This window comes from Betta splendens, chromosome 8, assembly GCF_900634795.4.
Source record: "Betta splendens chromosome 8, fBetSpl5.4, whole genome shotgun sequence".
Taxonomy (NCBI): domain Eukaryota; kingdom Metazoa; phylum Chordata; class Actinopteri; order Anabantiformes; family Osphronemidae; genus Betta; species Betta splendens.
The window spans coordinates 6,402,749-6,424,966 of record NC_040888.2 but is presented as its reverse complement, the minus strand read 5'-3'; the positions used below and the strand labels follow the sequence as shown (position 1 = coordinate 6,424,966).

General features: G+C 49.4%; 1 protein-coding gene across 5 annotated transcripts in view; it reads right to left on the bottom strand.

The window, feature by feature from the left end:
• Nucleotides 1-178: 178 nt before the first annotated feature.
• Nucleotides 179-22,218, bottom strand: part of LOC114860058 (protein sidekick-2-like) — a 72,284-nt gene continuing 50,244 nt past the window's right edge. For 2 of the 5 annotated variants that reach the window (XM_055510852.1, XM_055510851.1), the window contains exons 12-45: nt 21,832-21,934; nt 20,976-21,152; nt 20,630-20,766; nt 19,785-19,932; nt 18,570-18,710; nt 18,030-18,211; nt 15,812-15,927; nt 15,423-15,618; nt 15,223-15,321; nt 14,945-15,136; nt 14,726-14,847; nt 14,307-14,416; nt 13,891-14,041; nt 12,661-12,898; nt 12,462-12,577; nt 12,181-12,370; nt 11,900-11,998; nt 11,622-11,816; nt 11,259-11,460; nt 11,065-11,168; nt 10,810-10,880; nt 10,588-10,723; nt 10,121-10,177; nt 9,596-9,697; nt 9,358-9,473; nt 9,052-9,238; nt 7,983-8,120; nt 7,235-7,417; nt 7,034-7,159; nt 6,784-6,948; nt 6,562-6,702; nt 5,497-5,665; nt 3,180-3,309; nt 179-1,837 (exon numbers count right to left, since the gene is read on the bottom strand). In XM_055510852.1, the coding sequence (XP_055366827.1) occupies nt 1,274-1,837; nt 3,180-3,309; nt 5,497-5,665; nt 6,562-6,702; nt 6,784-6,948; nt 7,034-7,159; nt 7,235-7,417; nt 7,983-8,120; nt 9,052-9,238; nt 9,358-9,473; nt 9,596-9,697; nt 10,121-10,177; nt 10,588-10,723; nt 10,810-10,880; nt 11,065-11,168; nt 11,259-11,460; nt 11,622-11,816; nt 11,900-11,998; nt 12,181-12,370; nt 12,462-12,577; nt 12,661-12,898; nt 13,891-14,041; nt 14,307-14,416; nt 14,726-14,847; nt 14,945-15,136; nt 15,223-15,321; nt 15,423-15,618; nt 15,812-15,927; nt 18,030-18,211; nt 18,570-18,710; nt 19,785-19,932; nt 20,630-20,766; nt 20,976-21,152; nt 21,832-21,934 (5,303 nt within the window). In that variant the 3' untranslated portion in view covers nt 179-1,273. The remainder of the gene's footprint in view (nt 1,838-3,179; nt 3,310-5,496; nt 5,666-6,561; nt 6,703-6,783; nt 6,949-7,033; nt 7,160-7,234; nt 7,418-7,982; nt 8,121-9,051; nt 9,239-9,357; nt 9,474-9,595; nt 9,698-10,120; nt 10,178-10,587; nt 10,724-10,809; nt 10,881-11,064; nt 11,169-11,258; nt 11,461-11,621; nt 11,817-11,899; nt 11,999-12,180; nt 12,371-12,461; nt 12,578-12,660; nt 12,899-13,890; nt 14,042-14,306; nt 14,417-14,725; nt 14,848-14,944; nt 15,137-15,222; nt 15,322-15,422; nt 15,619-15,811; nt 15,928-18,029; nt 18,212-18,569; nt 18,711-19,784; nt 19,933-20,629; nt 20,767-20,975; nt 21,153-21,831; nt 21,935-22,218) is intronic. The other 3 variants (XM_055510853.1, XM_055510854.1, XM_029158329.3) reach the window with 3 other exon arrangements.

Here is a 22,218-nt window from a genome sequence, read left to right as displayed (position 1 = left end):
TCCCTTGCTACAATCATTGTTTTGCCAGCCTGAAATAAGTAGATTACCCCCCCCCCCCCCCCCCCCTTCAGCTTTTTAACATTTATGGACCGGATCAGGTTCCTCAGGTTTATTCGTCCTCGTAACCTCTGCTCAGACGTCACCGTGTTCACAAACAGCCTGAAGCCCGAAAAAAGAGTCATTGCAAAATAGAGTAATTTATTTTAAAGACCATGTATATGTTCATGACGCCTCGGTCGCGTTGTACACAGCGATGTCCACATTTTGGGAGTTTGCCGAATGATTCTGAACTGTCTGATTCCGCACACGTTGGGTCCAACTCTGGCACAGCAAAGAACCAGCCTTTTTAAAGTGTCGTATAAAACATCTCAACGTCACATATGTACACTGTGAGCATAAAACACGTCGTCGGCCATCATATCAATGCCATGTCACACATATTGTTGGGGCACATGTCTGATAACGGCCCTAAATAACAATCGGCATTAAATAAACATACATACACGATAAGCAGAGCTCTTCTCCAGCCTCGTGAGCTAAAGTGAGGATTTTAAAGTACACAATACAAGCATTCTCGTTTAGATCGGTACCGGGTGGAAAGTGTTTCATGCCGTCTGTCGCAGAAACACATTTGCGTCCTTGAAGTGCCGTCAGTCTGTAGCCGGCGCGGATTTGAGCTGGTCCTGATTAACATGAGAGCGAACGGGTGCCCCTTTGAGAAAGGCGTCGTCCCATTCGCCTGTGCATCCACCGCCGTGAGCACCAGCACAGACCTCAACACGCGCTCCAGACGGCTCTGAAGGTGCCACTACGCTTTAATGTGATTCAGAACATCGTCACTGGTGACGCTCTGGAGACGCAGAGCTCGAAGCGGATCGATATAAATATCTGGGGAACAGTATGAGACATGTACAAACAGTGAACACGCGGTGCAGAGTGAGCAGCTCCAGGGACTGTTCACGTCATCAGCCAGCGGAGCTGTTTTCTTTTACATCGTCCGAGTGGTCCATACTCCATATGGTCCTACGGTGGTTGTTTTCTGTAAAGCTTTTCATATGAAACAATTATACAGTATTTTTAAAACAGGGATTTCTTTTTTTTGTTCCTTGTTCACATGTTTACAGTTTACATAAGCAACCCATAAAAACTTTCAAATGATTGTCTTTTTCTTAAAATACACATCACATGGATTATCCAGCCACACGTGCTGCACACACTCATCCACACACACTCTTCACAGAGGAGAAAGCGCTATTCAAGATGCCTGCGATGCTTAATATTGAGCAACAACTCTGTCGGTGGGACAGAACGAGAGAAAGATCCAAAAAGGAAAAAAAAAAAAGCGAAATACAAATAAACCAACAACAACAGAAATCAAAGACGTCCTCAGGGTCCGGTTGTTATTGGAAACAAAGCTGTCTGTCAAACGAAGGAGGAGAAGCCCGCGGTGGGCGCCTGGGCGGCGCAGCCCAGGCTGCTGGGGGGCCGGTACAGGGCGCCGTGCTGTGCGGGGGGGTCGGAGGACAGCAGGGAGGGGGTGGGGAGTCCGGCTTCCCTTGGGCCTGAACAGCGTGCCGTGGCCCTGGGGCTGCGGGGACGGGGCCGGGGCGCTCTGCGGCAGCAGCGGGGGCAGCGGGGGCACGGGCGGGGGGTGCGGCCGCGGCTCCTGCTCCACCAGCGGCTCGGCGGGCTGCGAGTAGCCGTACGCCGGCGGGCGCGACACGCCCTTCTGCTGCCGCCGCCACGAGTTGTAGTAGGTGGGGTCGCTGATGTAGTGGTTGACGAAGGAGTGGGTCTTCTGCCGGCTCTGATCCACCTCGTACTCGCTGTCGCTGCCCTGCGGACCGGTCGCGGCGGGAGAGAAGCACACGTTTAGAGCCGGATGCGGATACGCATTCTATCGCTGCATTCTCACTGACAAATGGCACAACAGTGAGTGGTAACACAGCGGGGGGGATCTACTGAGAGATAACAGGAAATCTATTAATCCATGTGCATTTCTATGGGGCAGATATCACTTGTATTGAGCTCACCCACAGCTCCGCGGAGCGCAGATGTGATAAGTGTACACAAGAGCGTCCTGGAATTGGACAGAGACAGTGTTTACAGGATTAATTTGATGCCGCCACAACACTAAACCACCAGCCTTGTGTTATGTGTCACAAACATGCACGTGGGTGAAGCCTGTCGCTGTTCGAGCTCATTGCACCGGCTAAGAAACACAAACAATTGCAAAAAAAAAGAGGGTATTACTCACAAAACATTACACACTTGGCACATTTGTGCGCTGGCTAAGTGCCTGCCCAGCCACTGCTCCATTTACACACCACAGCCTAACAGATGCCCAAGCACCCTTTATTTGCACAAGTGGCAGGTAAACAATGGGAAGCTGCGGCTGAGGAAAGGCATGACTCTGGCGTTTCTGTCTCCCGGGAGAGCAGTGTTTGTTCAGACCGGGCCGAGCAGCGCTTTGACTCAGGCCGGCGCCGCGCAAATTGGCCGAGGAGACCCGGCGCGAGTGTGGGAAGACAGATGTTCAGCATCTGCTTCGATCAGCTCCTCAGACTTGTCTCCATCATTGTCCATCACTTCTAACCTCCCTGTCTTTATGGTGGACCTCCCTATTACACACACACACACACACACACACACACACACACACACACACACACACACACACACACACACACACTGGCTCGGATCATCACAGGACAAGCTGAGACCCGGCAGCTCCAATTAACGTGACATTTCCTGTTTGAGGAAAATGAATTAACTGTGAAGATGTTTCACGACACGACACGCTTCCCGTGGGAGAAATTAGTGTGAAAACTCTGATCCAGAGATGTCAGCCATGACTGGCCAATCCTAGGATATCTCATCTGAGGTAATTCGCTCGCGACAGACCGACTCACTGATGGTCGTTAATTTATCCCAAGAAACGATGCTTCCTAATTAGACAGACAAAATGTTCATTTTGACAAAAGCAGGGGGAGGTTATCGAGATGACAGACAAATACAGAAGGAAGTGGAACAAGAGGAGTGCGTCTGAGTTTGAAAAGGTTACCGCTTCTTCCCTGGAGAACTTTTGTCACTTTGAGAAATTCCAAGCGTTGAATCTGACTTTTTAATTTCGATTCATTGACCATTCCCGACATGAAGAGCCAGGGGTCGGCGCCTACCTGCGAGTCAGAGATCTCGGAGGGTTTCTCTGTCAAGCTGCTGCTCTCCGCCGGGATCAGGTCGTTGTACTTAGTGCTGACATCCTCATCTGAGTAGTGCAGACTTCCGGGACTGGGCCTCGGCGGAGACCTGGACGCAAGAAAGAAAACAGAAGATAAACACAGAGCGAGAGCTGATGCGTGAGGAGTTTGATTATCCTCGTATTTCCCTTTGGTAAACTTCACGGCTCCGCTCAACACATCTGAGTAAACATTCAAAGCCCTGTCATTCCTGTGACAGACACATTTCAAATGACTAATGAAAGCCTGAGAAATAGTGCTAAATATGAAAGAGACGCGCATCCGCGAGGACTTACTGGAAGTGGGATGAACATACACATGATGATTCAAATGAAGAGCAATATTATGTGAACATTCCTGGTAGCCTCTTATAAACAATACGGAGGAACGATTATATTGAGGTTAGCTCATCTGCGGCTTCTTTCTGATCTCCGCCGCGTGTCTGTCGGGAGGATAAGCAGCGGGATGAGCTCACCTCAACCGCCACGAGATGCGCAAACAGGATTCGGCATAAAATGGAGGGAGCGACTCATGAAAGGATTCTTTGTGCAGATTAGAGCTAAATGGCTGTAGAGATTGAGTCAGCCGGAGATTTAGACCTCCTGCGGAAAAGCTGCGTAACTAAGCACAGCTCAGAGCTCAGTAAAGTATTATAAAGTTCTTTTATGAGCGCAAGTCAAGTAAAGAGACCTTTCCTTTGGTTTGGCTCCAGTCATTAAGTCCATGAAGTGAACCAGAGAAAACATCTGTGCAGACAATTATTTTTCTACTTCTGTAGTAACGACTGCTGCTGCGTTCAAGGTCTGCTGACACTGAATTGGACGGTCAGCGGGCCTAAAGTGGAATACTGCCCTCACATCAGTGAGCTACATCAATGGGAAGAGCTGCTCAGTTGGTTTCTGGGAAAAAAAAGAGAGACTAGAGTACTGTATAAACTAGAAATGGCATAAAAGTAAATGTTCAAATGATGTGAAATGGAAAACGTGGTGCGTGGGGGGCTGAATAGACAAGCATAAAACCGTGGTGTCAAGTTTAATACTAAGACATAAAGCAGACAACCTTGACGGCCTCTCAAGCAAAATTTAATATGTACTGAGGTAAAAGCCAAGAGCGAGACACGTAGAACGACCTAACGTGACAACGGCCGTGAAAGGGTTGACACAACAAAGACACCGCTCCTCTGGCTTTTACAGGGGACGATGCCAAAAGCTCGGCAGCGAAATAAATAAATAAATACAAAACCTGCTTAGAATTCAGACAAAGCTGAGTCAGGCATTAAAAAAAAGGGACGGGGCCACGTTGGATCCCGCCACTGATCGCGCTCCGCGCAAAATGCTGCCAGTGAGCTTTGAATTATTTAGAAGCGCCGCGTTGTTCCTTTCTTGCCTTATCCGTCTTATTCATCCCTCTTTCTCCCACCCTTTCAAATATCCCACAGGGAATCCTCCCACTCTTCCTCCTTAGTCCACAGATCATTAGCACTGAGTACAGTACCAGGCTGAGGCTCTTCAAAGACAGGGAGGATCTCGAGGCCCTTTGATCCCCTCCGTGGCCTCTTTGGTCAAGGAGAAAACAGCTCGGATTCAGGAGACACCTCTTCTACCGTAATGTGCATGCTAATGTGCAAAGGCCGTTATTTTATATATCGTAGTGTGACACTGAAGGCAAACACTGGAGCCCCGTCCTCTGACAGAAGCTGATCATCTGTCCCGTCATCAAACCCCCCCCCCCCCCCCCCCCCCCCCCCTCACGCCGCAGCTTATCTAGTGTTTACCTAAGCGCTGTCGCAGAGACAGCCCGACAAAGTCCAGCCGACAGGCGGAAAAACACGTCCTCCTTCGCTCTCCTCCTGCACTGCACTTTGGAAAAACTCCACGTTCAAGGCCAAGAGGAAAATGGCCGCCTGTGACCCATGAGCGCCCCGCGTCTAAAGAGGTGACGGACAGACAAAGAGCCCGCGCACAAGCTCATGAATGCTAATCAGCTGGTATTGTGCTCGCCCCCCTTATAGAAATTGTTGCTCTGCACAAACCCTGAATTTCAATGAGGGGAGCGGAAGCGGGATCAAATCAGAAGCCGGGCTCCTCGAGGTTTGGATTGTTCTCTCAAGACTGACGGGCTATTGTTAAGGAAGAGTGCACAACACTACATTATTTATTCCAGTCGGTATCAGTCGCGCACACAATGCAACGCAAATGTTTATCCTGCAGGAAATGAACGCGGCGGTCAGAGAACAGGGTCGGCGGTGGCCACTGACCGTGTGTAGATGCCGTTCTTGCGGCAGAAGGAGTTTTTCACGGAGAGGCGCCGGTTGTTGAGCTCCAGGGCCGGGAAGCGTCCCTCGTCCAGGCGAACCATCTCTCCGTGGCTCAGAGGCAGCGCCGTGCAGTTGGAGTGGTTGCCTGGACAGGGGTAGGAGGACGACACTGTGTGGGTCATGGAACGACAAGTGATTTGTGACCTTTAGTGACATAAGGAATCAAATGCTGGCTTTAAGGAATATTAAAAAAAACTTAAATTTAAAGCATGAAGTTAGAATAAATTTGTGAATTTTTAAAAAACTATCAGCAATAAATAAACCGTGAGCATAGCTTTGCATGTGCACATACCAATTAAACAAATTCAGGGCTGGGAATACTGGGGAGGGGATAGGTTCTGTCTGTGCTCTGTTTACTGACCCGGGTTATCCTGGCACCAGTGCTGACTGAGCTAAAGAAGTCCCAATGAGAGACCTTGGGATGACCTGACCTGACCCTTGACCCCCTTCTCATCCTGGGTGGCCAGACCTCCATCCTAAAAGATGAACTATCAAAAATAATCCCCCGTAATATTAACTTCTACTACCTTATAATATTAGACTAGGCAACAGAAACCCTGGTAGGGATTTTGTAATAGCTGTGATAAATTGATGGATAAGTCACAATGTTGAAAAGTGGAACTTTGGTCCAGCCGCGCTAGAGCCACTGGTGCTGTAGTTATATAATTACTCTCAGGCTGGCTAATGACCTGACCATTAAACCGCTGCGAGGCTATTTATCCCAGTATTGATCGTCACTGCAGTTAAACATGAACAGTAATGTTTATTTATCTGCCTTTTTCCAGTCGCTTCGTCCTCTCCCTGTCAACCAAACTATATAAGAAAACCCAGCTGATTTGTTTAATCGTCCGAGGCCTCACACTCCGATTTAATAAAATAGTAGACGTGCGATCATTAAAATGCTACTCCCAGCAGAGCTGTCCGACACGGAGACAAAGTCGATAATTTGACTTGCACAGACAGAGGAGTGCTGCAGTGAATTCAGCAAACGGTCCTGTTTCCCACCTGAATCGGCCTTTTTGGTGTATTTTTTACTTTGGCCTCGGATGATGAGGATGAAAACGAGGAGGAGGATGAAGATGAGCCCCACCAGGGCAATCACAACCAGAAACCACCACTCCTCGTAGAACGGTGAGACCTTTTGGGCTGGAAACAAATAAGAGATATTAAAACCCTAGTAAAATACTGCACATCCAGCCTAATTGGCACAATTAGAGCGCAGTTAACCTGATATAGAGGGGGAGGGGATGCTCGGGGACCCGTAGCCGTAATCGTTAACCGCGATCACGCGAAAGTCATAGGTGACTCCTTCTCGCAGCATTTCCAGATTGAGTGTGTAGGATGTCACTTCCTTAGGGATGTCTTTGATCAGGATATCCCACAAGCCTTCATCTAAAGTTGAGATGAGACACATGTAAACATACGAGCGCTAGGGAAAGACTTGTGCAAGAAGAAGCTGTTTGCGTGTGGGGCTCACCAGACGGTCGGGCCTCAATGACGTATCGCGTGATTGGTGCACGGCCTTGGTCGCCGCTCGTCCAGTGCAGTGTGAGTGCAGTGCCGTAACGAGATATGAAGGGCTCTCCGGGTGGCCCCGGGGCTCCTTCAGGAAATGAAACAACAGTTAGGACAATGAGATACCAAAAAGATTGTATCATTGAAGAATAAACAGCCTCACCTTCACCAGGCCCAGTAGTGATGTTAGCTTCCACCTCAGGGCCATAGGTTACAGTTTTGGCCCGGATGCGGAAGTTATAGGTGACGCCGTCGGCCAGATCTTTGATCTTCATCCACAGTGGAGCGCTGCCCTTCACATCTACTGTCACTATCTTACTGACACCTGGAGTGCGAGGAGAGGAGTCTGTACAGGAAACACTAAGACTCTAGATGATGCTTTTCTAGAAGCGACAAATAGCCAAGCTCCGAACAGACACGCTGGGGCACAGACAACTTCAAGGACAAAGAGTTAGAAGGCCAGACACACAGACACAACGGAGAGTGGCACATGTTTGCATATTCAACCGAGGAGAGGAAGATAAAGCAGGATGTTTTTTCAGTCCAATCTCTTTTCTTTCCCTTATGCGAAGGGGACCATTAGCAGCGAGCAGACAGACCACAGCAGCCTCAGATCAGCATTCCACCTCTGCTCCCAATTAATTGACAATCTGGTGCAAGCAACTACACTTAGCCAGCTATTAGCCATGTCTGAGAGGGGAAGTTGTGCAAAGCTTCACCAGAGACCTATGTTATCAGCCATGCCATGTTTCTGCAGGGCCTCTACTCAGCTGTAACAAATTAGAGCACGGGCATGAGCAGCGTGGGTTAAAACGGGGACTAGTTACGAGGCTAGGGGTTGTAAATCACAGAGAAAGCAGCCGAGGAATGTAAATACATGGTGTTATTAGGCTCCAGGCAAAGCTTCTCACCATCGACTGCAGTGCAGGGCTCGTAAACCAGGCGGTAGCCCTCAATGATGCCGTTGGCCTGCTTGGGCTCTCCCCAGGACACGTTGACCGAAGTGGTAGTGAGCTCGCTGAAGTGGATGAAGCTGGGCGCACTGGGCGCTAGACGGAGGCAGACGATATGAGATCAATCGAACCTAAAACTGGTAATCAGCTGCAAAGCTTCAAATCTTCACATTACATTATTAAGTCTCAAAACACGAACAAACAAGGCAATTATGCGCAAACCCAAAGTAGACACACGCTTGTACAAAATGACTGTGACCTTGAACAAGAGCTGTGAGAATTGGTGCCTTCTGACCCAGCCCAGACCCGGCTAAGTGTCTGGATTTAGCCACAATCCTGCATAAAATTCACAAAAGCTTGTGTTGGCACACTTCCCAGTACCATGTGGTGTAGGGAGTCAAAATTCCTGCCTGTGTGTTTAAGTTTTCAGCACTTTGTACCCCTCGCCAATGTCATAGCCTTCAAGGGGGCGGAGAAGAAAAATGTATACTGTAAAGCATTTTTGAGCTGAAACCACAGCGGAGGGACTTTTGCTAGCTGGTAAACACAGACGTCTTTGTGCTGCTGCTAGCAGAGCGCTAATCTACATGTGTCCCCACGCTCTGTATTCGCTGCTCCTCTGCTGTCGCTAGGCTTCCAGCCCTATGGCCGGGAGGAGGGGACTGTGGTCCCGTGAGCCTCATCACAGGAAACTAAACTCTCCATAGGACGCGTTCCTTTCACTGTGACTTAGACTGGCGGGTTTTACATTATCTGCCTTTAATGCAGCTGCAGAGTCTGTGCAACGCTATCTCATCATCTGCCCTTGTGAATCTTTTGTGACTGCAGGGAGAACTAGCCTTGAGATGCTATTCTTCTGAAATTCCTAAGAACCATAAACAAAGCGTATAAATAATGAGGAGCGTCATTGTTCTGGCGAGGCAGAAAAAAGGCAGAGAGGCACGAATGAATAGACTCATCTTCATACAGAAGAGAGAGCATTAGCAGGACAAATGCCCCGTCCACGTCTGGATTAAGCGTGACTCACCTGCTTGCTGAGTGCGCCCTCTGGTGGGCAGGGAGCGGGGCCCGTCCCCCGCAGCGTTAAAGGCCGCCACGCTAATCATGTAGGTGGTGTAGCCCGTCAGGTTCTTCAGCTTCACCCCGAGCTCCGGCAGGAACAGCGTGCGCAGACGCTCCGTCTCATTCTGCAGCTGAAACTCCCAGAAATAGACCTATAAACAGAATAAAAGAGCTCAGGATGCAGAATTCATAGAAAAAAAAATAATAAAATAAAATAAGAAAGGCATGATGTAAGATGCGGCAACATAGAAAAGAGACGCATTATTGTTACCTTGTAGCCCTGTATGTCTCCATTCTGGGCGTCCAGAGGAGGAGGCTCCCACACCACATCGAGCTGTGTGGCTGTTGAGGCCTGGATCACCACGTTTTGTGGAGGGGCTGTTGGCACTAGAATGAGGCACGGCGTAAATAATACCACAATTAAATTATATCTTTTTTATAGGTCTATAAAATAATAATTATAGGTGAGCCCGACGCCAAACAGCTGCACAGTGAGAAAAGAAACATACCCGCCTCCCCGACAAACACTTCCTGTGGTGCACTGCTAGGTCCCTCCCCCACAGCGTTATAAACACTCAGTCGGATCTCGTAGCGCTTGTGTTTACTCAAATCTGCGAGGAGGAAACCAGTAGCAGCCAGCGTTATAATAGAACAGTTAAAGATAAAAGAGCGAAAATAAGGCTCTCGAGGGAGACGCGCAGTCGTAGTGATGCCCGTGGCAAAACAACATCACAAAAAAAGTGGAAGACAAACTGATGAAAAGACGGGGTTGTTGTGGGGACATGGGGAAGATGTGTCACTGATTAAAAAGAAAGAAAACACACTGAAACGATGACAGGGCAGCTTGAGGAGATTAAAGTCATATACACATCATAAGAATCAGCACTGGCCCCCTCTGAGATTACAGCTGAGTGGGAGGATGCTGCAACGTGTAGCTGCTTTGAATTATCATACAGATGGCATATACTGTCAAAGTAAAGTGTAACAGATGACGGGAGATGGCAGAGAGGCGCACGGGGAGACGTGATACTCACTCTCTAGTTCGTACTGGGTGAGCGACGACTCGCTCAGGTTCCTGATGCTGTACGGAGCTGGAGGCCAAAGGGGAAAAGATGGAAAGTCTGTTTATTTAGCACAATACACTGCAGGTGGTGTTGATGGTGTTACATAATAAGCGGCTGTGGATGTTTGTTGTTCTTCTAGTCTCTTTGCGGTTCCCTAAGCCCAACTGGTCGAGGCAGATGGCCACCCACCCTGGATTTGGTTCTCCTAGAGCTTCCCTCCATCAAAGGAGGTCTCTCCCCTTCACTGTTGCCTTGCGCTGCTCATGGGTATTTGTGGGGTTCTCTGTATAACTTCATACGCTTTTATTTTGTATTCTGCTAAAATTCCACATTGTAAAAAAAGGCCTTGAGGTGAATTCTGCTGCCAAATGGCGCTATACTGTACTGTATGAGCAAAATGAATAGAATGTAGGCTGAGGTAGTTGACGGCGACTCACCGGTGAGATCGGCCCAATTGGCGGAGGGGCTGTTAACGGTGCGGACTGTGAAGCTGCGTAGGCGATCGTAGTGCAACTCTCGATACCGGACCCTGAATCCCAACAGCACTCCGTTTATGTGATCCTCAGAGGGAGGCTGCAACGAGTGGGAGGTGGGATCAATGCAAGCGCTTAATATGAAACGCACGCGGGAGGTTGAGGTGAGTGGACGGCGTACAGTACCTGCCAGCGGACCAGGACAGACGTGGTGGTGTGAGGCGTGACCGACAGGATGGTCGGCGCTTTGTCCGGGGCTGCGTGAGGCAAAGCACAGAAACAAAGAGTCGGCAAACAGGCACAGCTGCACACAGGGACCGATTGTTCAGGCACAACGGCGGAGAGCAGCGTGGACGCAAAGCATTCGTTGGTAAAAAACTGCGGTCGTTCCATGTTCCCGGGTCCAGAACCTACAGGTAATGGCTGGTGACGCGCTCTCACCGTCTTGTAGCGTAGTGATGGCTTCACTCTCCTGACTGTATTCACTGTCGCCAATGTCATTGGTGGCTTTGATGCGAAACTGGTAGGAAGTGAAGGGCTTTAACCTTTAAAGGGACAGAAAAACATACCCTGTTCCTCCTGCTCCCTTTTTCATTCCTGACAGCACAGCGAGCGGTAGAAATGCAGCCATTTACCTGTCCACGATGTAGGAGTGCGTCTCGTGGCTGACTGACGCAGAGTGGACCGTCCAGTTGCTGTCTGGCAGCTCTCTGTATTGGACCGTGTAGTAACGAACGGGGGACAGGCCGTCGCTGCCTGGTTCCCATGACAACAGCACTCTGCGAGCCTGGACTTCCTCTTGAGGCACTACGGGACGACTCGTGGGCTGGGGTCGAGCTAAAGGGCAATGACACGCACACACACACACACACACACACACACACACACACACACACACACACACACACACACACACACACACAAAAGCACGACGAGTGTTTACTAGCGTTCTTAGTAGTAAGTGGTGAATGATTTAATTATCGGCCCGTAGCTTCCACCTCTCTTTTCTGTGGTGACGACAAAGACCTCGGCGGCCTCGCCCCAACCCTTCCTCGTCTGAGCCGTGAGCCGGAAAACGTAGACCATCTCTGGCTTCAGGCCCGCGGCCGTGTACTGCCGCGCGCTGGGACTCAGGACGTCGACGGTGGCGGCGTTGCTGCTCGAAGAGTTCCGTCTGTAGGTGATCTGATAGGCTGAGGGGACACACGCGGATCAGCGCCCGGCACAGAGGCCGAGGAGCCGAGCCTCAGAGCGACCGCTCATATTCTAAACCCACCGAGTATGATGCCGTTCGGCTGCGCGGGCGGCTGCCAGATGAGCCTGACCGAGGCGGTTCGGACTTCTGGGAAGAGGATGCCGACCGGAGGACCCGGCACTATCACACACAAGATCGAAAATGAGAGCTCTGGCAACAGTCTGTGACACAGACGATCAGTCTGAACACCCAAAATGGCCACTCCAAGAAAACGAGGTTAGTGTCAGAGAAAACAGAGGCTTGGTGGCAACGCACCAACGCAGACCTACATTGGTTCATCACATTGTTTCAGATGCGTTTACCATCGTCCAGGGTCCGCTCCAGAATGGACGGCGAGCTGCTCCTCCCGTCTCCAACGCGTGTGAAGGCCAGGACCTGGATCTCGTACAGCACGTACTTTCCCAGACCGTTCAGCTGGACGCTGTGGCTGGTGTTGCCCTCCACTGGCCAGAAGTCCGGGTCCGAGTCCGAGTCCTTCTCTTTATACACGACCTGAGGGACAAATGGGAATGTTATACAGGGATCACTGTTCACGTCATGGCAGCGTTCGCCAATTCCCTGAGTGGTGTCTATCTGGACCCACCTTATAGCCCAGGATGAGCCCATTGCGGTCAGCCTCGGGGACCTCCCCCCACCGCACCAGGATGCTGCTGGAGGTGGTGGCGAAGGCCGAGACGTTAGTGGGGCCGCTGGAAGGCACTGCAGCAGGAAGTAAAGGAAGGCGTTTAAAACCCGCCGAGCGCAGCTGTGGGGTTCAGGCAAACGCATCGACCCCTCCTCACCGGACTCCCTGGTTCTTCCGTGGACAGGCTGGCCCCAAGGCCCAGAGCCGATGCCGTTGATGGCCTGAACCCGGACCTCGTACTCCGTCCACTCCTCCAGGTCCTCGATGGTGAACTCCCTCTCCAGGCGGTCCATGATGACATGCGAGAGGACCCCCCCCTTGGACCCTGCTTTGGCGTACTGGACCCGGTAACCAACCAGATCTGGATTCCCATTGTACTCCCACTCTGGAAGAGGCTGGCATAATTTTCTTTGTTTTTATTCCCCAATTTCAAGCAACATCAATACAGATGACAGAGTGTATAATAAAGCGATTCGCTAGAAGCAACGAGAAGTTGCCCTTTATGCTGATTCTGCAGTAGCAAAAATATTTTGTCAGAAATGATGGGAAACAATCACAGGAGAAAGGCTAAACACTCACAGCACTTAGCCCTGCACTTGATGTACTGCATGCAAATAATGGCCGTGGCCTTCGAAGCATGTGTGAAAAAGAATCATTCAACTGTAATATTTGAATAATTGTATCCCATCAGGGAATATAGCAAACAATAATAATCCATCTGCATATGTTTTGAAGCCATTGCACGTCACACAGCTGACACTGCTGGAGGAGGATCTGTGTCTCACGTCCTGGCACGGCGCTAACGACGGACAGATGTAGCGGAGGAACACGCCGGCCAAAGGCTGAAGCAAGAAAGCAGCGATGACCGAGGACGGAGAGCGCCGCGCTGTCCAAAACTCTATCAGCGCCATTATCTATACTCATCACATAGCAGCTCCAGTGGCGCCGGAGCAGATTCACCAAACAGCGGCGCTAAATTGAGGTTTTCGCAACCCCCACTGCTCGTGCGCCAGTTAATTTGAAAGCAAAAGGAAAAGTAATCATTTAATGTCAAACTTTCTAACATCTGAAAGATTTTTGTGATATTTATGGTACAAAACAAAATGGCCCGAATTAAATGTTTAAAAAGCTCGTCTTAAGAATGTTACATCAAATTAATCTCCCAAGGACGTTCTGGCCAATTCATTCTTGCTAATGATTTTCACACCACGTCAGTGATGGACAATGAGCAGGCTAATAATTAAAAAAAATCAACAAGTAAATATATAAATAAATAACGGCAATCTAAAATAGCATAAATGAACCAGGCATTTCAAATGTTTTAATGAATCTACAAATACTGGACTAAGTTCATGCGCATGTGCTGAGGAGCAATATGACGTCTTACCACCCAGCGAAGCCAGAGGCTGGTCTCACTGGCCGTGCGCAGTGTGACATTTGCAGGGGAGATGTCTGGAGGGGCCTGAAGGGTCTGGATCTTCCTGGAGGGCTGACTGGGTGGACTGGTGCCCACAATGTTTACCTGGCGCATCCGAAACCTGAGGAACAAAAAAAAAAACGCTGAGTTTGAATAAATCAGCTAAAAGCGGCTGTTTAATCGTGGCCTGCTGGTAATTTGAGGGAGGATTAGATCGTTATTTATTGGATTAGAAGTTTAAAGGAGGGAAATGGGTCATTGTCGTGGTGGAGAACAGGATCTGTTTGAGGATAGAGGACAGAGACACACTGTGTGTGTGTGTGTGTGTGTGTGTGTGTGTGTGTGTGTGTGTGTGTGTGTGTGTGTGTGTGTGTCTGTGTGCTCACCTGTAGAAGGTATAGGGGTTCAGTTCCAGCACCTCCAGTGATCTGGCATCAGGCTCATTAGGCAGCTGATGAACCATCAACCACTCTTCATTGTCTCCTATTATACCGATCTGAAAAAACAAAAACAAAAATAAAAGTAGAAGCGGTGAGAAGACAAGAAATAAACAAGTGAAACAAACAGTGTACTAATATAAAGGCAGGTGAAATACTGTATATAATAAAGAGCGCTTTCTATACTATAAATTGACTGATCCCAATGATTCGTCCATTTTAAAAGTCTTTTTCCTCAGAGCGTCACGCAGCCCTGCAGCTCCACCTCGGCGCCTGACTGATTCCTCCTTCATCTTGTGGGCTTAAGGTGTTTCTAATGGGAGCAGGCCATGTTTACATTGCGTGCATATAAAGATGAAGCGTCCTACCTGGGCTTCGACCTGCCAGCGGGAAATAGACGTCTTGCCGTCGTAGCCGGGCTTGAACTGCAGGTTGACGGAGCGAGGCCCGATGTTGGAGATGGCTAAATTGGTGGGGGGGCCGGGCAACTCTTTGGAAGAGGATAAACGTGAGACGGGTCAAGGTCGTAACGTCAAAGCTTGACATTTTGTCAGTCAAATAGTTCACGTGCTCCTTTGTTCACTGACCAGGTGGAACACCGGACGAAATGGTGGAAGCAGACATCTGGCCCTGGCCCTTGGAGGTCATGGCTGCTACCTGGATAGTGTACGTGGTGAGGGCAGTGAGCCCCGTCACCTTGTATTCCTGAGTCAGGTTGGGCAAATAATGGGTCACCCGAGTATTGGTCCTGTTGAACTCCTCCCAGGAGATGCGATAGCCTGAAAGTACAGCGTAGTCCACTTTAAACGCAGCTTGTTGGCGCGTGTAGACAGCTACTGTTACATGGTTCTGGCCAAGTGCCAACCTGTGAGGACGCCGTTTTTCTCCTGTGGCTCCTTCCAGCTCACTTTTAGCGAGGTGTCCAATATGTCAGTGAAACTAAGGTGTCCCACAGCACCAGGGGCTATAAAGACAATAACGCGTCAGGCAGGAAATGAAGGATGCAACAACCCGCCGCGTAATTATCTGCTAATACGCCTCGGCTTCCTAAATGGGGCCACTTACTGTCCTCGTGGGTGCGTATCCGCTGGGCTGGGCTACGGGGCCCGTCTCCCGGGGTCGTGAAACACAGCACCGACGTGTAGTACTCGGCGAACTTCTTCAGGCCGGAGATGTAGCCGACGTGAACGCCGTCCTGGAAGTTGGGACGCACCGTGACCACGGTGACCTCGTTTGCGCGACCTGATTCCCATGCCAACAGCTGGAAGCGTGATAGGACCAGGGTTTAAAGACATGCGGATGCAATTACAGCCTTTCATTTCTTCTTCTATTAAACATCCAATTATGCTTTTTGCACAATCCAATCTCTATTGCTTGTAAGGGCTTTCAATGACAGGTTGCTCTTCTGCCTCTGACCACTAGAGGGCACCAGTTGACAGAGAGGGGCGACTCACCTTGTATCCTTGGTTGATTCCATTGATAAACTGAGGGCTCGGGGCACTCCAAGTAAAACGCACTGTGGTGGAGTTGACAGGCTCGGCTTGTACATTTCCTGGTGGCACGGTGGGCACTGATCCAGACAGGGGGGAAGACAGGTAGAAGGTAAAAAGGGTAAAGAAAGAAAATGATCAACAAGCCCTTTCAGATCAGTTTCATTTAGAGCGTATGAATCCGACTTGCAAAGTTTTGATTCTGGCTCATTTACGGAGGTAAGAAGACGCCAATCAAACCGGGTGCGAGAGTGTTCGCCTCAGGCAGCTTCCAGGTGAACCCTGCAGCACTTTGTTTGAAGTGAGCACGCCATTCTGATGTAACACCGGAAAACAGTTGGGGAGTCGCACATTAATGAAGGTGATTGGCCGATAATGGTCCTCATGGCCCCGCGCTGGCCCTCCGCTGGCTTTGAAGGTGCTTCAACGCACGTCACGATCCGCTCGTGTGTCTTCAATGGAGTGAGTGACGGAAGCATCCAATTAATGAGAGCTGAGTTTAAACAACACCAATGCCTTGTTCACTATCGTTACCCACTGACAGTGACTTGGATGATGAAATGATTATTTATTTCTTGGAAGGGAAGTGGGATGGAAAATGGTGATGTTTGCCATAATTTCAATGTTTGAAAGTTATGCTATTCAAACACAACGATCTCCTCTCTCACGTTGTTTATTTGCCTGAGCGACAGACACCGGTTTGGGCCTAATTATTAAATGAGTGAGTGATGAGGCATCACAGAAAGCGCGGAGAAGATTCCAGTGTTTTAACTATGAAATGTGCCTAATACAATCCATCAGTTCTGGAAACATTTGAAGTATTTTTGTAATCATCCAGCCAAAGGAAAAGCGTCAGAAACAGAAGCCATCCTCCTTTACAGTACAAACACACACAGACACACACACACCTGCTCAGTGCCTAAAATATAAATTAACCAAAGTAAATAATGATAATAATGAAGTTCTACAAATGTGTGTTTCACTTGCAACACAAATAAAGAACTGAGTCTGCAAATTAATATTTTATTATATAGTATGAAGATATTTGTATTAGTTTCAGGTGTGTGTTTTTTCTCCTGAGTGCATCTGAGAATACTGTATTTAGTGAGTCTGACACAGGAACTGTGTGTCATGGACTTGATTTAACGTGACGGGGATTCTGAGATACGTGACTGTGTTAAGCCTTTCAAAGCTTCACATACAACTTAAGGAATTTAAAATCAAACCGGAAGCCAACACAGCACATCTAAGGCAGGAGCAACGTCCTCCCTTTCTCTGTTTGTTAAAGTCTGGCAGCGGCGTTTTAAACTCGCTCTAATCTTTGAATTGACTTTTTAGCAAAGCTAGAAAAGACAGCATTTCCTAATCTCCCTCTAATAAAAACAGGGATTAACCTTTCATCAAGCTGATGCTTTAGCTGTAGCCTGCTTTATATTTACAGATAAAGAGTCAGCATTAGTCTAAAAGGTTAAGTCAAACAGTAAAAGTATATGTTTTATCAAGCTCAGTTTGTTCTGAGGATCCAGATTTGATGTCTGAAATAATCCAAGATTTGTCCCAGTGTGGTTCATTTTTATCCTGAGGTTTTGAAAAGACAGCAGCTCACAATAGTCACAGGACACGAAGTGTTGCAATCGCTGAGCATGACAGAAATATGGGGCTGTGTGACACCGGGGGGAAGTTCACGACGTGTATTCTAATTATATCACTCAACACGTAGCGTAGAGAAACGAAGCCAACCGAGACAGTTTCCTTTGGCAACAAAGGCAGGTATGTTATCAGATTGACGCATCATCACTTGGTATTTAATTAATGTGCAGAATCTATAAAATCTGTGCTACAACAGGCAGACATGTGCCAGTGAGAAGCTCTTTTGTGTGTATGTACAAAAGCTGAAGATTCCGAAATAATCAACGTCCATAAACAAGTAGAAAAGTAAAAGCTCGCACAGTGTGAACATGCATAAATCATGGAAAACCCCTGGACGCTCAAATCTGAGCGTCATCAGGAGAACCAGAGAATTAGCCTAGTTGTCCGTCACACGCGTTACGCCGCGGGCTCAACATCAGCCGAGGGATCGACGCCATGAGGCTGGTATTGACTGGGTTTGTAAAGCAAATAAAGTGATCTCACAGCAGCTGCTGTGGGCTGCAGCCGCCAGAACCGGCCGCTTGGTCCTCACCTCCTTGCAGCGTCCACTCAGTGACTCTGTGACTGAAGGTGCCTCTGCCCGCTCCGTTATACGCGGCCACTTCAATCTCATAGTTGGTCCAGATGATGAGGTCCTCCAGAAGCAGACTGGTCTGGTCGGGACTGGTGATATTCTTCATCTGACAGTCTACTGGAAGCCCAGACAGACAGTACCTGGCAGCGGATGGGAGTAATTGGTGGACACAGGCAGAGGCGGACAGACAAGATATAAATGTATTAGAACGCAGGTTGTCTGGGGGAAAAAAAGGGAAATGGAGGGAGAGGACTAATGGAGGAGAGGCCATGCAGAACAGTTATAAAATGGTTACAAAAGAGAGGTGAGAACATATGAATAGAGGGGAAGGTATTTAATTGGCACCAATTATTCTATTGCGCAGCGAGTGAGAATGAAGTGAAATAAAGAGGAAGAAAAGGAGCTGATATAACCGTTATTATCACATCTGAATGGCACTGGCCCAGCGAGGCACCGATTCCTCGGAAGAAATCATGCAGGCTGTCGTGGTCCTCCCACCTGATGATGTAGCCCTGGAGTGGGCCGTTCTGGTGGCTCTCCGGCGGCGGCTGCCATTGGATCATAATGGACTGATTGGTGCGGCCGCTGGCGATGACCGTTTGGGGGGGGGCGCTGGGAGGCTCCTCGGGGAGAGTTATTCTGCAGCCACATGGAAACCATGGGAAAGGAGAGGTAAAGAGGAAACAGGGGGGAGTTCATTATTGTGGGTTTCTGCATATTTCTGTCCTATTTCATCAGATATCAAATCGTAATAAAGCCGCACATCAGCGCAACGCGGCGAAGGCGGCTTTGTCCCAAAACACGTTCTCCGCGCGAGCGTCCGTCCGCGGAGAGGCAACGGGCTGCGGCGCCACAAAGGATCAAAGAGGCCGCGGCGAAAATGGGGCCGCGCGGTGAGACCCGCGTGAGCGCGGGAATGATAGAAAGGAACACGCAGGAGCGCCACGAGCAGACTTTTCCCTAAAGTCAATTTGAGATGACATCTTGATTTCTTCCCAGAGAGCAGCGGCGCCGGCTCCGGAGGAGATAAAGCAGCGTGTTTAGGATCAAAGGGGTGTGCCGGTGAGACGGCTCAGCAGAGCCCTGCACTCTCACTGATGCTCAGTCACCCTCCTGTGGCGCACTCTTGTCTGGGCACATTCACACAGGAATTCAACCCTGTGAATGGGAACGGGGGGGGCGGGGGTAGAGGTGGGCGTCACCGGCTGCAGGTACGAAAGCGGCAAATTAGGTGCACAACGTGTGGGTTGTGCTCGTGTGATTACGATGATTCGGGTCCGGCCAGTCAAAGGAGTTCACTCGAGATTTGGGCCCGTGTGAGGAGTTTCACTCGAACGCGAAGCGAGTTAATAGGAGGGAGGTGGATGAAGCTGGGTCAGCGCACCCATCAAGTCTTCACAAAGCACAATTTCAGCTCGTTCACAGTTTTATCTTGGGAAAAAGAGGGCCCCGTCCTGAAGTCGGCTCATCGCTGCCTCACTCCCACGGGCGCCGACGCCAAAAAAAAAAAAAAAAAAAAAAAAAAAAAAAGGGCGGACTTACAGGAAATAATCACAGGATTTTCTATTAAACCGTCGAGACAAGGGGGGAAAGAACAGGCTGTTCTGGAGCTGTGAAAAGCCCAGAGTGCAACGCGGTTCTCACAGCCACGTCTCCCGTGGAACACCGACAGCATATTTAATACGCGGCACATGCAGAACAACGGCAACCCACCGCTCCGTCTCTTTGCTGAACTGGCCTCGACCCACGTCGTTGACAGCGCACAGCCGAAACTGGTACGAGCGGGCCGGGATGAGGCCACCGACGCTAACCCCGGTGGACTCTGGCTCAATGTTGGCCAGCAACACCGTCCAAGGGGCGTCTGAGATGGAGAAGACCAACACATAGACAGAGCTGTAGGCAATAACAAGCGAACAGTAAATGACCTTGTGAGAGCATTAACATTCTTGGGGAAAGAAAAACCCACTTGCAATCAAATTTAAATTCTAACTTATTCCTGGCTATTATTGCACAGCATTGTTTCATTTTCACTTATAACACTGCGGCTTGTGATGAAAAAAGCCAAACAAAACAAGCAATTTATTTTGTATACACTCCCCCCCGAATATCAGATTGAAATTCAATTATCCCCAAAACAGATCCCATCTGCATCCTCAGATTCGTTCTCCTCTTAATGAGTCGCCATCTTCTCAGTTAGCCGCGCGTCCAAGAGAAACGGCCGAGGCGTTTACGCCGCACGGGCAAGAGCGCTCGCACTCCTCGGATCTTATCAGGCGACGGGGGAAGATAAGAGCGTCGGACATCAACGCAATTTGATTGTGTTGTCGCCCGATCGTTGGAGGGAGAAGCGCAGAGGTGAGGCAATTTAGTTTCCCCGACTACCGACGGTAAAAGAAGATGCAGCTGCCAATTTTGGGCACACAGTGGAAATGTAATCTAATAAAAGGAGCAAATAAAGGCTTCCAGGCAGTATAAAGTAAAAGTATTGTATGTAGGTAAATATATATATAAATAAAAGGAGTAACAATGAATGCAACACATACGTGGAGGCTACTTACTGTTTTCTGAAACCTCCAGGATGTATCGGATGAGGGGGCTGTTGCCGTCGAAGGCCTGGGCCCACGTCAGGTTGATGGCCCTCCTCTCTGTGACACTCAGCACCGCTATTGGGTTTTCTGGGGCGTGGGGCAGTTGCCTGCACACGTGAGAGATGGGCAACGCGATAAAGAACAAATAGAATCAGATTGGAGATGGTGCAAATTGCAAAAAATGAAACCCAGAGCGCTGCATTGTAAATATTAGAGGGGAGATAAAGCACGACGGTGGAGGAAACATCCATCCATCATGTCTCGGCCCGATGTAAATATGACAGAAAACACAGGCGGTGGCGTCGGGCGCTCAGACCTGACTCTGAGGTGGGCGCTGCGGGAGTCGTTGCCGCCCACGGAGGTCACCCTGCAGGCGTACGTGCCGATGTCGCCCGACCACGTCTGGGAGATGTGCAGCGTCCCGTCGGGGTCCAGCCGCAGGCGCGGCGACGTGTTCACGTCGATCACCGAGCCGCTCTTCTCCCACACGTACCTGGAGACACGCAGTGCGTACGTAACGGCTTGTTGTCAGGTACAGCGGCGCTCAGACGGCGCCGGTGCTGATGAAAAGCCCCGCGCCGCTGACAGCCGCCGCCATCTGAATCTGAAGAACCATCGCTTCCTGTCACACGTACTGTACAGAACCTGCCCATTTCTCTTCCGTCACAAAGGGGGGGGCGCACACACACACACACACACACACACACACACACACACACACACACACACACACACACACACACACACACACACACACACACACACACACACACCGCGAGCCCCCGTGTGATTAACTGTGACTGTTTGGTCTCTCCAGCTAATCTCCTCTGTGTTGAGTTTAATTAAAGGCACTGTCTCAAGTTATTACTCTGTTTACATATTCATCTGTTTACCCCACGATCTGATCAATGCCGTGGGCCCACAGGTGACAGGCTCTCTAATCACTGGGCTCCGTAGACATCATTTCACTCCCTCCGAGACAGACGCGTGTACACACACTCGATCATGCTCAAGACTGTCGAAGACTGAGCAAAACCAATGGGCTAATTCCTCAATCTGACTCAAAGTGTTCCTTCCAACGGCAGGTCGACTTAGGCTGGACTGGATAAACACTACATTGGGGTCATTAAGAAGTACGTGACGTGTGATGTTTAATAATTGGATGTCATTACCTGACAGTCACGCTGGGGTCGTGGGTCACACCACAGGTCATCACGGCCTTGGTGCCTTTTATGACGCTCTGGTCTTGCGGTGGTTTCGTGATGCGAGTCCGCGCTACAAACAAACAAGCAGCGGCCAATGTTATTCAGCGAACGGGAACGGGCTTCGTCTTTCGCTCAGTGTCTCGCGGAAACGCGGTGAATCACACAGTTTTGCCGATGGGCGGAGTAATCTGCAAGGCTTTCAAGGACTGATGATAAAAATTTATGCACTGAAAATGTGTGAGTCATTAGACTATATAGTCAGAATATCTTAGCGGTGACCTCCAGGAGCAAGGTACTTACTGCATTAACAAGCCTAAGATTAAAAATAGACATGTTTTTCCATCAGTGCAGTTT